General features: G+C 35.8%; 1 protein-coding gene across 8 annotated transcripts in view; it reads left to right on the top strand.

The window, feature by feature from the left end:
* The window catches only part of NBEA (neurobeachin), a 511,054-nt gene that overhangs the window by 210,362 nt on the left and 284,491 nt on the right, over nt 1-16,201 (top strand). For 7 of the 8 annotated variants that reach the window (XM_074914245.1, XM_074914292.1, XM_074914279.1 and 4 more), the window contains 2 exons: nt 7,950-8,104; nt 12,189-12,315. In XM_074914245.1, the coding sequence (XP_074770346.1) occupies nt 7,950-8,104; nt 12,189-12,315 (282 nt within the window). The remainder of the gene's footprint in view (nt 1-7,949; nt 8,105-12,188; nt 12,316-16,201) is intronic. The other variant, XM_074914270.1, reaches the window with a different exon arrangement.

Here is a 16,201-nt window from a genome sequence, read left to right as displayed (position 1 = left end):
TATTTCTGATTCTACCCAGTACTTCATTCTGAAGCTTACATTTGTTCCATTCTTTTTTCTAATAGAGAGTTTTTAGAGGGGTGCTATTGTTGAAATTCAGATTGCTCGTGGTTTTGTGTCTCATTTATTGTTTTTTTCGAAGTGAGGTAATTTACATATATTTTCTGTACTTAGAATCATTTCAATAGGAAGCATGCTTGCATAAGCAGAAAAGAGTATCTGGAAATTAGAAAATCATTTATTGTTGCCGCTATTAAGTATCTTATTCCCTTTTAATCTGTTATCACTTCATAAATTGGAATTATATGTGTTTGCATAGTTTACGTATTCAGTGTTTATGTATTCAGTGTTTATATACATTTTGACGGACATGTTTTTGAAGCATTTTAGTCTTGTTTTTTGTTTTGGTGTCATCTCCCCCACTCCCTAGAAGGTCCTTGGGGCCAGTTTTAAAGGTATTTATATGCTAGGAAAGGTGGACATCTAGTGAAATCCAGTGAGACCTGATACGTGTCCTGACAGTCAGTACAGAGAAAGAAAAAAAGTGTTCAAAAAGTATGTTTAGTATGTTTTATGTATGTAAGCTATATTTAGAAGGACTACTCATAGTATCTATGTGTTTTAGTAGAATAAACTGAATAAACCCTTTTTTTTTGGTACTGACTGACAATACAAAAAAGAAACTATGAGAGAAGATGCACTGAAGGTTCAAATAGAGAGTTTCAATATTTATCTGTTGTATTATTGCCCACCTTTAGATCATTGATATACACTGGTCTACAACAGATGTTTAAATAAAATAGCTAAGTTAGGAGGATATGTTCCTGTTAAGAGTCATTCAATCCTCCAAAAGATGATTGCTGAAAAATAGATTTGATTTTCCTGAAAATGTAATGACTTGTGAATAAGTATGTTTCAGACTTCTCCCAACAGAAAAGATTACTTTTTAAAGACCATAATGAAAAATAGTTGCAGAAAACAGACCACCTTTCCCATGAATCAAGAAAGGATGATTGCAGGTGCTGTCTGTACTTAGTCATTGCATTCCCCATTACTTAGGGTATCAGAGTAGTTTGTGAACTGTGGGAATTAAGTGATTCAGCTTGGGTTCCAATTCACTCTAAGTAATTTTTCTCTATGCAGTGGAGATCGTGGTCCAAAGGAGACACTTTCTAAGACAGCAGTTAAAATACACTCCAGGGAATGGGAGATGGGGTTTCAGATCCTATTAGATGGAGAAGGGAGCTGAAGTTGCATTGTCTGTATTCCTAGACTGTGTCTTAGCCACGCATTTGCTAAATAAAATGGGGGACAAGATGGAAGTGCAGCCCCACCTCAGCTGTATGTTTAGAACAAATTCATCCTAAATTTATGAATAGGTTCAAGTCAACTGAAGCTGGGTATATTAATCCTCAAATTTTTTCATCAAGCTGTAATCTTATTCCCCTTGTCCATCATTTAGCAATCTCTACACAGGTAGCTCTTTCAAAACTTCTTTGATAACCTGTGTGTTATCCATCTTTTCATATTCATATACATGGAGCTGTAGATATGTCTCAATTGAACTGTTATGTATGTTTTATCAGAAGAAACCAGCATCTCTCTACTCTCGAATATGATTCACTGGGTATGCAGATAAAAAATGTACTGGATTTTTGTCTTGCTCTTTTACTGCAGTAGGCCTCTCTAAAATCACTATTAAAGCTGTATTGACTCTTACAGGACAGCTCCTTTTTAGGTCTTGCTTTTTTGGGGTTTTTTGCATCATATATACAGGATTAGGTTCCTCGCTCATCCCCAGTCTATGCCTCATATTGATTGTTTCTTGATGTTTTTTCTTTATTCAATGATATTTCTGGCATTTAATACATGACATTTTCACTTATATTCTATTCACATTCTTCAAACTTATTACATTTCTAGTATTTCCAATTTCTCTGTTCAGCCAAGACCATCTTTCTTGTTAGCTTTTAAAACTCTTACAGTTTTTCCTTGTTTCTTGTCAGTATTTTAGATCATTTTAGATGCCTCAGCTAATTTATCCTGAATGCAAAGGAGGTACTAGTGACTGGGAATTTTGTTGGGGGTAGGTAAATACTTACTCTCCTGCTTGATCTAAGAGTGAAGTTTGGCGATCTTCATGTCCTTACCCTAAAATCAACCTGAGATGATTCACTTTCATCTATTTAGAAACAGACAATTTGTCTTTAGTAGATTAGGATCATTTTATGTATTTTAAGGTTTGGGTGTTTTGATTAATGTATGGTATCAAATGATTGAAAGAATTCATAATAACTGGACATTCACCACTAGGATTTCATTTACATAAGTCTCAAAGATTATATCCTTCTGTGAGCCTTCTATATATCTTCAGTATACCTCACATTTTTTTAATCCAGTTTTTCTTCTCCATGGCTGTTGACTCTGACTTATGATGTCTTTTCTCCTTGATTTCAGATGAGTTTTATCTTAATGCAGTCAGCCCGATAGAAGGTTGGCTAAAGTAGAATTCCAAATGTGTTGTCAATACGTACTAACGATCACTTGTTACAGACTCAAATTGCAATCTGGAGTTGAAATCAGAAAGAACAGTGGGTAATCAGTGAGTGATACATATTTCATGAAGGACTGGACATGTACATAGGTATGGAGAATATGAATAATTTTCAGAGAAGAAGTACTAAGCTTTCTTTTCAGAGATTAAATTAATCTCTGTGTGATGCCTTCTGAAACATCTGGCAGAAATTGCTGTTTGACACAGAGTGCTTCTGTGAAAAATTTGCCTGAAGTCTGTACTGCTTTTTGAAGAGCACTTCTTGAAAATTATGCTTTCAGCTGCTGTGGGGGAGGAAAGGAGGAGCAACAATATTAATTCAGCCTTAAGAGATTTCACATATCCCAGAAGAGCATAAAGTGATTCTAATTTAATTGTCACTGCTGAGATAGGTAGCACACATATCTAGTACTGGAGGCTTATCTCTGACCTCTCGATTGACCAGAGTGATTATGTTGGAAGGCCTTTAAATTTTAAAATGAAGAAGAGATTTGGAATATGGATCACAGAGAAGGAGAGAGAAAACATAGTCCTGATTTGTCTGTCACTAACACTGGGTAGCTAAATTTTAAGGAAAGTTAATTTGAGAAAATATTTTTTTTAATTTCCTTTTTTTTTTTTTAATTCCACTTGTTGGTAGTATTATTTTCTAAGTAGTTATGTCATGCAAATTTCTAAAACCCAGAAGAATCCTGTAGCCATTTGCTGAGGTTATTTAGTGAACAAGCAATGCACAAGTGGTATAAAGGTTCAATCAACAATACTTACCTTAAACATGATATGAATTATGATGACTTCAAGCTTAGGTTTACAATTTGAAAAGGGCACTCATAGAGTAACAGAGTAGTGATTAGCAGTCACAATTCTTTTTAGAATTGCAAACCACATGAACAGAGAAAAAAACCCCAACAGTTGCTACAGCAAATTACTACTAAGCTTTTGCTGACGAAATAATTTGGGATCATTTGAGACTGTGATGATGTGATTCAGAAAAATGTGGAGCAGTTTGGAAGATTTAGGAAGTCTGAAATACATTGTATAAAACAAGACCTAAAACAAAATGATGGAAGTGTATATAACCTTTTCTTCTAGTCTGTATGTTTCTGTTCCTCCATGAAATACATACCTGAATGCCTATAAAGCATCTATTGTATTAAATTCTTTCCTCTGTTCATATTATGCTCAGGTAAATACCTATACTTCTTTCATAAGTCTGTTTTGTTTTGATTTGCCTGTTTTCACCATATGTGTTGTTGGAGTGTTCTGAGTTGTTAAAAGGCTTTTTTGAAAGCAGTCAGTCACCCTCTTTCACCTTTCTTGTTCTGCTGTCCCTCTGATTGTTCTGCACATTTTTGGCCACTCTGTGTTGTCCTTACAGTTTCTCAGTCTCCTTCATCTAGATGTCATTCTGTATTTGCTCACTGTGTTTTATCAGAAGAAATGAGACATTTTGACAAGGTCACCATGTATGACATGTCAGAAATCATCCCAGACTGTATGGATATGAAGCTAATGTCTCACTGATTTTGCCTATTCGAACGGTAGAGAGGTTTCTCTTTATGTTTCTTGATAATTTGTAATTCAATAAGACCTGACCTGTCTTAATGTCCAGAGTCAGACCTTCAAAAGTATGTCAGCCATATGTAGAGCATTAGTATTTCTGAGCAGGATTGTTCTTTCTTGCTGTGGGAGCTGATTTTCTGTCTTAAACTACACTCTTAAGGCAAGAGTCTTTGCCTTTATAGGCCAGTACATTTGGGGGTTGGACTAGACCTTTAAAAGTCCCTTCCAACCCAAACTATTCTATGAATCTGTTACACTAGAGAAGTGACATTGACATATGTGGTCTTTGCTTCAGAAGGTTAGGGGATCTTTTAGATGCTCTGAAAGACCGCTGAGCTCTCTGAAGATAAGGAGGAAGACCTTAAATTTAGCTTCATCTTCTTCTTTGGAAAATAGTAAATGCCTTTGCAGCAATTGTATCAGCAATTTAGCAGATACCAGTGCCAGACCTTATAGGAGGGAGAAATTTTTTCACTTAAAATAAAACTGAAACAAAACCAGATCTCTCTCACTCACACTGTCTCACGTTTGCAAGCACTAGAATGGGTGTATGACTAAGGAGTCTGTCCAGCAGTCAGGCACCCACTATGCTTCTCTCCAGATCCTAGGTCCAGGATCTGCTGCAATGACATGGAGAGCATGGGATGCTAGCTGCCAAGTCTTCCTCACATCTCCTTGGTTCTTCATAGGCTGGCAACTATTTTCAGGTTTTGGATATGCCTCTTTTTAACCTTATGGAGCTGTCAACAGTCTTTCTGTCCTTCCCCACCTCTCTGAGTCATCACTGTTCCCTGTTCTTGTCTTCAGGGTCTGATTGTCTTGTGAAACAACACCACATGCCTGTGGTCTTGATGACTTGATAATCTGTGTGTCATCAGCATAGGCCAGTCTAAGATGCCTTTTCCTTCTGTGTCTTCTTGTGCCTCAGCACCGAAATATTCCCATTCATCTTCATTCACACCAATCTTAGCCTAGTTCTCTACAAAGATGCTGTAGGTGATGATAGTAATTTCCTCGTGAAACTAATATAATCAGGAGATACTCCCACTTAAGATACAAGACTTAAGAAGTCCTAACTACTTCTTGCATTTCTATGGCACTACAGGGACTCTGCTTTTGAGTACTTAGTATTCCTGAATCACCAGAACTCAAATATACGATTGAAGTATTAATTGAACTAGAGATCTTTGTGCATGGATAGGAGCTAATTTTAGGAAATTTCATGGTGTTATAGAGCAGAGTAATCTAACCCATGTAGACCTGGCTTTATTCACCTGTAGCTGCTGCTATGTAAACACTTCATATGAGCAACATTTGTAAGAGATTATGAACTATTGACAAAAGCAATTATTTTAGGGTCATGTATCTTAATCAATAGGTATTGCATTGTGCAAACTCATCTTCTTCTAAGTGGAAGGAGACAGAAAACCATCAACATGCCTAGAATTACCTTTTTAATAGTACATGCTTCAGGGTAGTGGTAAAACCATTGTTCAGAATGCAGAGACATCAACTGGCACTGTTACCTCTGTAAAAAGAGTGAGAAAAAAAATGTTTATGGATTATTTTGTACACTGTCATCATATAAGAAGACATCACAAAAAATAACACTTTATATAATTCTCACAATGGCATCATCAGTACAATTTACATCACCAGTCTTTAAAATCCAGGGAGACTGAGGATTTAGACATAAACAAACAAACTACATCACTGTAAAAAATTGTTCCATACCTTTTGATCCATCATGTGCCATCATATTTACACAGAAGTGTAACAAAATAATTACCAAAGGAACATCTAGAGTGAAATGTGGCCTTATTACCCTAAATAGTTACATTTTCTTGTTCTTTTATTAGATCACAATGATGAATTCTGCTTAACCAGAAAACTTGTGTGTGATGATGAAAATATATTTTTTAACATCTGCAGATATGATTTGTTTCAAGTTTGTTTTTCATTAAGGTTTTCTACTGAAGTAGAGTTTTTAGAAGCATTTTTTTATAGATAAATTGAAATGCTTAATGGAAAAATGTAAATATAGTTGTCTACCCTATGACAGCTGTCCAGTGTTGAAAAAAATATTAACTAAATGTCTCTGTAATATTTTATTTATCCTTCCCTGTTAACATGTAGAGCAAGTCTTTTAGTTTTGAGATTTGAAAAAAAGAGAGTGTTTTAATTTTAGGTGAGAATGTGTTTGTCTGAGTTCAGTGTTATCTGATATGATGTCCAATTTTATGTATGAAAGCCCTGTTCTTTTCTTAAAAGCTTCAAACTCTCAAGACTGTTTTTTAAATCTTACTTTTAAATGGACATAATCAATATTGTGAAAGCACTTATTTACTGTGTTACTTTTTAGGTGTTCAACTTATATCATGTGCTGTTGATTTAAATGAGTATGACATTTTTCCAGAAGGCTGAGTGCAAAGTTATGTTTTTAGTCAACTATACTTGTATAACCAGTATGTGCATGGTGCTGAAGAATCAACTACTGTATTCAAATGTTCAGATGACTGGCCAAAAAATTATAGAATAATAGAATGGTTTGGGTTGGAAGGGACCCTAAACATCATCTAGTTCCAACCCCCTGCCATGGGCAGGGACACCTTCCACCAGACCAGGTTGCTCAAAGCCCCGTCCAACCTGGCCTTGAACACTGCCAGGGAGGGGGCAGCCACAGCTTCTCTGGGCAACCTGTTCCAGTGTCTCACCACCCTCACGGGAAAGAATTTCTTCCTTATATCTAATCTGAATCTACCCTCTTCCAGTTTAAAATTGTTACCCTGTCTCCTCTCTCTACAGTCCTTGATAAAGAGTCCTTCCCCATCTTTCCTGTAGGCCCCTTTAAGTACTGGAAGGGTGCTATAAGGGTTCCCAAGAGTCTTCTCTTCTCTAGGCAGAACATCCTGGACTCTCTCAGCCTGTCCTCATAGGAGAGGTGTCCATCCCCCTGATCATCTTCATTGCTCTTCGCTGGACCTGCTCAAGCAGGTCCATGTCCTTCTAATGTTGGGGGCCCAAGAGCTGGACATAGTACTGCAGGTGGGGTCTCATGAGAGCAGAGTAGAAGTGAGGATCACTTCCCTCGACCTGCTAGCCACACTTCTCTTGATGAAGCCCAGGATATGGCTGGCTCATAGTCAGTTTTCCACCCACTAATATGCCTAAGTCCTCCTCTGCAGGGCTGCTCTCAATCCACTCACTACCCAGCCTGTATTTGTGGATGGGATTGTGTTGACCCATGTGCAGGACCTTGCACTAGAGCTTTTTGAACCTCATGAGGTTTGCACAGGCCCACCTCTCAAGCCTGCATGACAAGCCTCTGGCATGTCGACTGCAACACACAGCTTGGTGTTGCTGGCAAACTTGCTGAGGGTGCACTCAATCCCACTGTCCATATCGCCAACAAAGTTGTTAAACAGTACTAATTGTCAGTTTAGACAACATCAGTAAGATCAACAATTTAATATACTCATTAAGACTGTATGTATGTATGCTGGCATCATTTCCGACACGTAACATCATCTTTGCAAATCTAGAACACCGGCAATAGCGGTGTTCACAACGTATCAATGAAGTTGTGGAATCTTTTCATTTTGTGAGCACTGAAATACAAGTTTCTCAGAATCACATGAAGCTGCAAACAACAGGTGTATGGTTTTAAGGTCTGTTAACATAGTCTTACCCTATATCAGAAAAGTCAGGAAAATTTACATTATTTTGTGTTCCTAAGCAACAGCATTATAACACAGCACAATCCCATCATAAACAAAAACTCTTGCTGACTCCATTGTGCAGTTTTAGTAATCTGCTGGGTTTTTTTTCACAGGAGTGTGGTTGTACCAGTAAAGAAACCCCCTCCAGGTAGTCTGGCTGTTACCACAGTTGGAGCTGCCACAGCTGGGAGTGGACTACCACCGGGTAGTACACCTAATATATTTGCTGCAACAGGAGCTACACCAAAAAGTATGATTAATACAACAGGTATTGTCCTTAAATATTTTTGTGACCCCCATTTTTTCTTGTTTGTTTTTTGTTTTGTTACTTTTAGTGGTGTTTTGGTTTCTGATCATCTTTTTTGTTACTGTTTTTGTACTTCTAAAATAAAAACCTGAAAAGTTTAAATCTTGGCCATTACTAGAGCCAGTGTTTTCTTTTAGGGTATGTTTATAATCTTTGATAGTGCACATTGGACTTGCACAGCCTTAAGTAAGTGAATAAATAGCCTTCATACTGTTTTATAAGTGTAGAGTTGAAATGAGCTAACTTCTCCAGTGCTCTGTGGTAGAGGATGTATATATGATCTATAGCAGTTAATCCCTCCTTATGCATCAAATAAAGACAACTGACTTTAATAAATAACATAGATTGTGGAGGGTTAATATTTTGGGCAATTAATATTTGTCAATTAAAATTATGCTATGATTTTTTGAAGGTTTTTCAATACGAACCTATCTAATTTAACCGTAGTCATGTTTTATCAGTAGTTGTTTGTTATGACCTATAGAGGGAGAAGACCTTCTTTTTTTTTAATTAATTGTAATAGTTATAACGGGATTGGCTATCATGAAAGGAGCCTGTTGACCATGGAGACTGTGGTTTCCATTCAGAAATGAATCCTTACTGAGAGCAACTGTTGTTTACTTAAACTTTGAAATGTCTGGCTATGGTCTGTTTTCTTTCTAAACTAAGCAAAAGCACTTGAGAGAAGAGCTCTCTTCAAGGATATCACAACTTCAGTCAAGGGTTGAGAAAGTGAAAATCTCCCTGGGGTTACAGAAAATGGAAGGGGAAGCTTTTGGCATCCTTCTGATTCATGGAATAATATGAAGACACACTCATTATTTTTTTTTCTTTCCTTTTGCAGATTACCTTTAATACCTGGTAATAGAACTTTGATTTTTCTAAGAATAACTAAAAAAAAAATCTTAAAATCTAATTATCCTGAGGCAGATGGGAGGAATGAATGCTCTGAATAATGTTATCACTTCTTTGAACAGTTCCATTTGTGTAGCCATTTCTGTTAATCTTGAATGGATTTCCTTTTAGGTACTCTTATGTCATGCAAAAAATATCCTACATTGGAAACCTTGTTTTCCAAATGATACTGAATAGTGTAAGCTTTTCAGTCTTCTCACTGATTAAAGATCTGAACTGTTTTGGCTGGAATGTAGTAGCTCTTCTTTGTAAGTAATTACGTTTAAAAATCAGTCATTTCCCCAATACTGTTCTTAGCAGAGGACAGTATTGCAGATACCATGGTACACTCACTGTGGATTAAAGACTGCTTTTTTTTTGGTAGATTTTACAGCTTTTTTTTTTTTTTTTTTTTTTTTTTTTTTTTTTTAATGCAACTGTTTTTGTCTGCTAGTCTATGGATTAGCTTGATTAAAGGAAAAGTATTGATTCAATAGAATTTCAGCAAGTATCAGATTTAATTAGAACTGAATGTGTACTGAACTTCTTTAGTAAAGCCTTTTATGCCTGAATTCATCTGAAAGGCTTTATTGATGAAATCTCTTAAGAAATAGTTTGAAAAGTCCTTTCCCCCAACCTTTTTTAAAGACTTGAATTTTATACTAATATCTTAGAAATGACAGTAAAAAAAAAAAAAAAAAAAGTAGCATCACATTGAAAATATAAACATCTATTAGATTAAAATCCTCATTTTGCCTTTTTAAATCAAGTTATGCCTACAGTGGTTAAAACAGTGATCATGTATGCTAGTTTTTGAGATATATACATGAAGTGTCCAGATACTTTCTGGTTTATATACTTGTAGTCTGTGAAATTATCTATGTTATTAATGATTTTAAATGAGTGTATAGAGTTTCACTGAACAGAACTTCTTTTATTTTAATATAGTAAAAAAGATACAGTATACATTTTTTTTAGAAACACTAGATGTCCCCCCAAACCTATTTACAGTTGTTTTTACAGTATGTCACAGATACTTTAGAAATATAGTTTTATCTTTGAGTTCTATTCTGTGCTGGACTTGTGAAAAAAGGTGTTTTTTTCAGTTATTCATGGGTTGCAGTCAGTGTTTACATTCCATCTGCCATCGCTGTCATAGTCAATGTCACTGTCATGATGTAATGAGATGTATGTTCCTGACGTCCTATCGGTTCTTTGAATGTATCTTTTGGGAGATAGGTTTTCTTCCTTCATCTTTTATGTAAGAAACCTATAAAGGTTTTTAGACTGGATATCTGTAATTCATACCCTGTTTCTCACCTCTGTGTTAATCCAGTAGTTCTAGGTTTGTTTGACCTTCTCTTCTGGGAGCCTAGCTGGTTAAACAACTTAGCAACTGCATTGTTAAACAACCTTAATGAAGAAAATTTTACTTTGGAAGAAAAAGGGAAGAAGCAATAAAAATATGTGTTACCTATGTGTATATGAATATAGATATGTAAATAATATTAATACACCTGCATGCACGCACACGCACACACACATATGAAACCTTAATCTTTTTTAAACTACCCTGTTCCCAGCTAAGTTGCTGTGATTCCTAAGCTGGGAAAGATAGCCTACCTTACATTTTTGTGTTTCCTTCTCAGCGTGTTTGGGTACATTTATTATTTGTATTTAGTCCAAGCCAGAACCCACAGAGTAAGCTGCAATGCACCTCTCAGTTGCATTATTAAAACAACAGACTAAATGAGTTCCTAGTCTAAATCCTGAACCTCACTACCTACTCTGGTGTCAGCAAGCCCAGCAAATCTTTCTGCATTTTGATACTGTTTGAATGTAAAATTTCTTAAATGAGCCAGTCAAAATTCTGATGCTTACCTTAATTCTGTTATCAGTAAAAATTAAAGTCATATTTAAAAAAAAAATCATCCCTGCTGCCAGAGAATTTTTCATTACCATCATTGACTTCTACTTCGCTGTCAGCTGGCTGCTTAAGCAGTTAAGAAAAATGCTTTGTAGAGCTTTGCATGAAACTGAAAAACAATACATACCTGTGTAATGCAAAGGACTGTCATGTATCAACTGCTAAATCTGACCAGCTACAGGGAGTTACCAGTTATCCTTTTAAAAAATTGTCAGAGTAATGCCATTGATTTCTAAACTGGGGTTCTCCACCCCTCATGGCTAACTGGATAAATCTGGCCTGTCACCCTCATCTCTGGTAATACTGCAGTCCCTTAGGCTTTGAACTTCAACAAGACCATTCCTTGCTACCTCTCTTGGAGTGACGTGTTGCACAAGGGCTATGCAGCAGAACAGGGACAGCGTTTATCACAGTGCTCTCACTACTGTTCATGGCCAGTGAGCCTTTGCAAGTTTGCTTCAGAGAGGCTGAGCTCACGGTGCTATTTCAGCAAACATAATAGATTGGCATTTAGAGTCTAAGTTTAGCCCTTAGCTCTGACCCAGATCACTTAAAGTATTAATGTATGCTCTGTCTGCATCTTTTTTTCTGGGCAGCTGTTCACAACCCATTGAAATGATACCCTGCCTGCCCTCACTATTTTTAAGATCTTAAAATTCTCCGTGACTCAAGGAAGGAAACAGAAAAACTATAATTAGAGGCTTAATACTCTTCAGACACTGGTTTCCCCCATTACTTCCTGAAAGAATATACATTTTTCTATCTTCTCTGTCAATTTTAAATTTGTATTTTATTTTCTGCCTGTAGTTGCAACTGGGCAGCCAAGAAGTTTGTGTGTATATATATTAAAAAAAAAAAAAAAATAGTTAAACATCTATTCTCCACTCAAGCTCCTCTTAAATATACCTTTATTTTAGAAAGATCTTGCTTTACAGGATGATGTAAAAATGTTTTCATCTTTGGAATATAATTTGGGAATAATGAAAATGAGGTAAGGATTTATTTTGCCTGATTTTCAATAGCTTTTTAAGCTTATTATTTTTACACTATCAAAATAAGGTATTAATTTATATGATATTAATATGGAATAGTTTTAATTGTTTTAGAATAAATAATATTATTTCCTTACTTAAAAATAGATGAATAAGACAAGGACTGTATTAAAAGTCTCTAAAAGTTCTATTTCTTCAAACTGAATTAAGACCTGTATTTTTTGGGGGACAGGTGCAGTAGACTCAGGATCTTCTTCTTCCTCTTCGTCATCCAGCTTTGTAAATGGTGCTACCAGCAAAAATCTCCCAGCTGTCCAAACTGTTGCTCCAATGCCAGAGGATTCAGCTGAAAACATGAGGTACACAAGTTCTATTTTTTAATATTAATTACCATTCCTCCTCCCACAATAACTTCATACATACAAAATAGTGTAAAAAGAAAAATATATTAAGAATTATTTTAATTCATTTAATATGCATTGGTATAGTTATTCATATAATACAGTGTATATTTATATAATTATTTGGTACTAAGAATGTATATACTAAAATAATACTTCATTGAAATGTCTGACTTGTTGAAACTATGCCAGACATTAAAGTTTCATTAAAATTAATTTTTTAGTTGATGGGCTTTTTACATTGCTCCACAATCATCATAGGAACTGGAACACAAGCACAACTTAGCAATGAAGCACCTAGCAAGTGGAAAGAGAGTCATAACCTCTTCTGAGCAAATGAAAGCCCTGTTTAAGCTGGAGAGGATGAAACCAGACATGTATGCGTGCAGCTAAGTAAATGGTGCACCATATTTGAGTTGGTGTTGCAAGAGACACATGCCACGGGATAGCTAATACCCCTCTTACACTGACTGGCAGCCAGGAAAATGTCCTCAGAAATTCCTATTAAATATCTTTGTATAATAGGTACCTTCACCCTTTGTAAAGGTGTTCAGTTGTGCCGCAGAACACTTTAAAGACAAATTTTTGACCTTTTCAGGGTAAACACTCGTCTGCCCTAAAAAGCTGACACAGGATATACTAAGGAGTTGCCAAGTGTCCCTTAGTTGGCCATCCACTTCAAGGTTTGGTTTTAAGATAGCAGGAGTGGAGGCAGCAACCAGGCTCATAAACAAGAGGATTTCATTTCCTTACAAACTAGAAAGGAAATAAACTTAAATCAAGGGACCTGGGTAACCTGTAAAAAAAGTGTTGGTGCTTCAGTGATTTAACACAGCATGCAAAAAAAAGCCTTTTTTTGCTAGTCCTATCTGAAGTCTCAGGTGAATGGTGCAGGTGCAATGGGTTCATGCCCAGGCTGAAAGTGAGGGCTGTTGGCTCTACTCCAAAAAGGTGCAAATGGTCAAGGAGAGAAGGTGTGGCATATTTAAACTACTTCTTTTACTTCTTGTCTTCTTCATATGTTAGGAGAGTGCTTTGCTAAGGGTGGGATCTTTCTTAAAATTTGGATGCGGAAGTATGTTAAAAATTAAACTGGATCACCAATTCATTTGGTTTTCACTTACTTTAACCAATACAATATTCTTGTTTTTTTCACAAACATTTTGAAAGTTTTGGTCCTGGTGTCAAAGAAAAACTAAAGTTGCAAAATCTAGAATTCAAATTTTGAATTCAGAATTTGAACTCAGAAGTAGTTGTACTCTGAGTAGTAACTGAAATTAGTGGCTGAAAAATGTGGTTATGTGGAGCACAGTATCAGAAATGTAGATAATTTAAAATCTAATCAACCTAAGAAATGTCTTTTGGGCTTTTTTTTCATTTTTGTACCCTCCTCCCAAGAAACAACTAAAACTTTTTTAATTTTGATAATATATAATTTTTGGTTTTATCACTTCAAATTCATTGTGCTTCAGCTTTTATGAGATTAAAAATCAGAGTTGCTTGTGAGATCAGAGAGGATGAAGTGAAAGCTAACTTATCCAAGCCTTCGCCTGTAGCAGCTACGTTTGAAAATAGCTGTAGACTGAGCAGAGGAAAGTCTGAGTCTTATGGCTGTAGACTGAGCCAGAGAATGATCTTGGACTTTTAGACATTTAATCATTAATTTGGAGGTAGAAGTTTGGCCTGGAATGAGGGTGGAAGGTAGCATACTTGGGACTGGGACAATGTGTGCCACTCTGTACTTTCTTGTGACCAGTTCAAGGAGTAAGTGGTACTGTCACAGGAGTATTTGGGTTTTTTGCTCACAGTTTTAAAAGTATTTCTTTTAATCTGATGTTGTTACTGTGCTCCTTCAGTCTTTCCTGTCCTGGTTTATCACATTTATAAACACAGAAAATGTATATAATATATATAATTTGGTGTGTATTGTCTTCAATATGGAGAATAAATAATCTTGAATTTGAAAGCCATTAAGAATTTATTTGCCTTGAATGTCTACAAATGGAAAGGAAAAAACACAGTATTAATTCTTAAAAAAAAAAAAAAAACACAAACCAAAAACCTCTGTCTTCACTCATGAAAACTCATTACATTAATCCCACAAGGAGTTCCTTAATGATTGCAGGATGCACTATAAGGTATAATGGATGTTAGAAACAACTGTAGAATCAGATCAGTGTGTCTTTTGCTGCTGTTTGTGCATGTATGTTGACAAGAAAGGCAGTGGATGGGCTACCTGCTTCCCTAAAGCATTTTTGAGGATGTCTCTATGTGTGCTTTTTTTCTTAGTTCTATTTGTTCTTTTTGAAACTGAAGGACAACAATTCCAGTCAGTTTTCAACAGATAAATTCACCAGAGATTTATATGAAGTAAAATGGATTATTTTTCTTCTTTTTTTTTCAATTTAAATATTAATTCCAGTCCTTTGATATGCTTTTTTAAACACTGCTAAACTTGGATTTCACATTTTCACAGTATACTATTCCCATTGCCCATAAATAAATCTATAATATACAAGATCTATCAGGTATCCATTTGATAACAAGGTGTTTATTAATAGCTTATGCAAGGTCTTGATTAATAGTACATCCACACCTCCTGTATTACTTAATTCTTAAATAAAAATTGATCTTAATTTAAAAATTTTTGAACTTGTAATTTTTTCATTTGTATATAGATTTCAGAGTTCAATGAACTCTAAAATTAGGTCTTTTAAACCAATTTACAGTGAAAGCATATTTTAAAACATGGTTTAGGAAAGTCTGGATTAATCTAGTAGGCTTTTTATCTCTAGCAGCAAAACCTTGGGTTAGGTTCATGTTGCAAATTATCAACTCTAAGCTAGTTTCAAGTAGTCAATAGAGGCTTTACCGCAGTGAAATTCATTTCAGCTAATCATCTAAAAAAAAGCTGGTGATATGAATCCATCCTTTAGAATATTATAAAATCAATATATGAATTTGAAATGGGAAAGCAGCACATTAAAAGAAAATAAGCTATAGGAAGACAGTAAAATGATTTTAAGCTAATGAGGAAAACTTCCATTTTGTTTATAATGTCACCTTTCTTTTTAAAGGTAGGGATCTTCATGTGACCTGAATTTAAAAGTCCACATTTAATTAGTGTTTATAGATAGTAGATACAATGTAAAATTTAAATGTCAGTGTTTGTTCTCTTAGATTCTGTCAATACAGGTAACTTCTTCCTATAATTGTGCTTTTAAATACCAATAATATTTTGGTGCCATAATTCAAGCACAAAGAAAACCCCCACAGCCACCATCAGCCAAAAACAGCAAAAATTCTTGGTAGATCAGAATATGTATATAATTTAATTTCTGCTTTTAAGTAATATTTCAGATCTTTAAGATAACACAGTAGGTTTTTTAATCTTGATTTAAAAGTTTCAAAGGGCACAAGTGTTATGCCCTGTCAAGTTTTAAAAGGGAAGAAGGACTCTTAAGGGATACAGTCCTTAGCACACTCTGAGCTTTGCATTCTATTGCCAGGTTTGTATCCTCAGGCAAAGGAATATTATTTCTGGTATTTAAGAATCAAACAGAAATCACAACACCTCTTCTCATTGTACAAGTAGAAATTAAAGAGCACTTCATGCTTCAAATAGTGTATATTGCAGATGACACCAAGCTGGGTGGGAGTGTTGATCTGCTCGAGGGTAGGGAGGCTCTGCAGAGAGACCTGGACAGGCTGGAGCCATGGGCTGAGGCCAACTGGAGGAGTTTCAATAAGGCCAAATGCCGGGGGCTGCCCTTGGGCCGCAACAACCCCCAGCAGCGCTACAGGCTTGGGGGGGAGTGGCTGGAGAGCTGCCAGTCAGAGAGGG

This window comes from Athene noctua, chromosome 1, assembly GCF_965140245.1.
Source record: "Athene noctua chromosome 1, bAthNoc1.hap1.1, whole genome shotgun sequence".
Classification (NCBI taxonomy): domain Eukaryota; kingdom Metazoa; phylum Chordata; class Aves; order Strigiformes; family Strigidae; genus Athene; species Athene noctua.
Note: the sequence above shows the minus strand (reverse complement) of the source record. Positions and strands in the feature narration are given on the sequence as shown.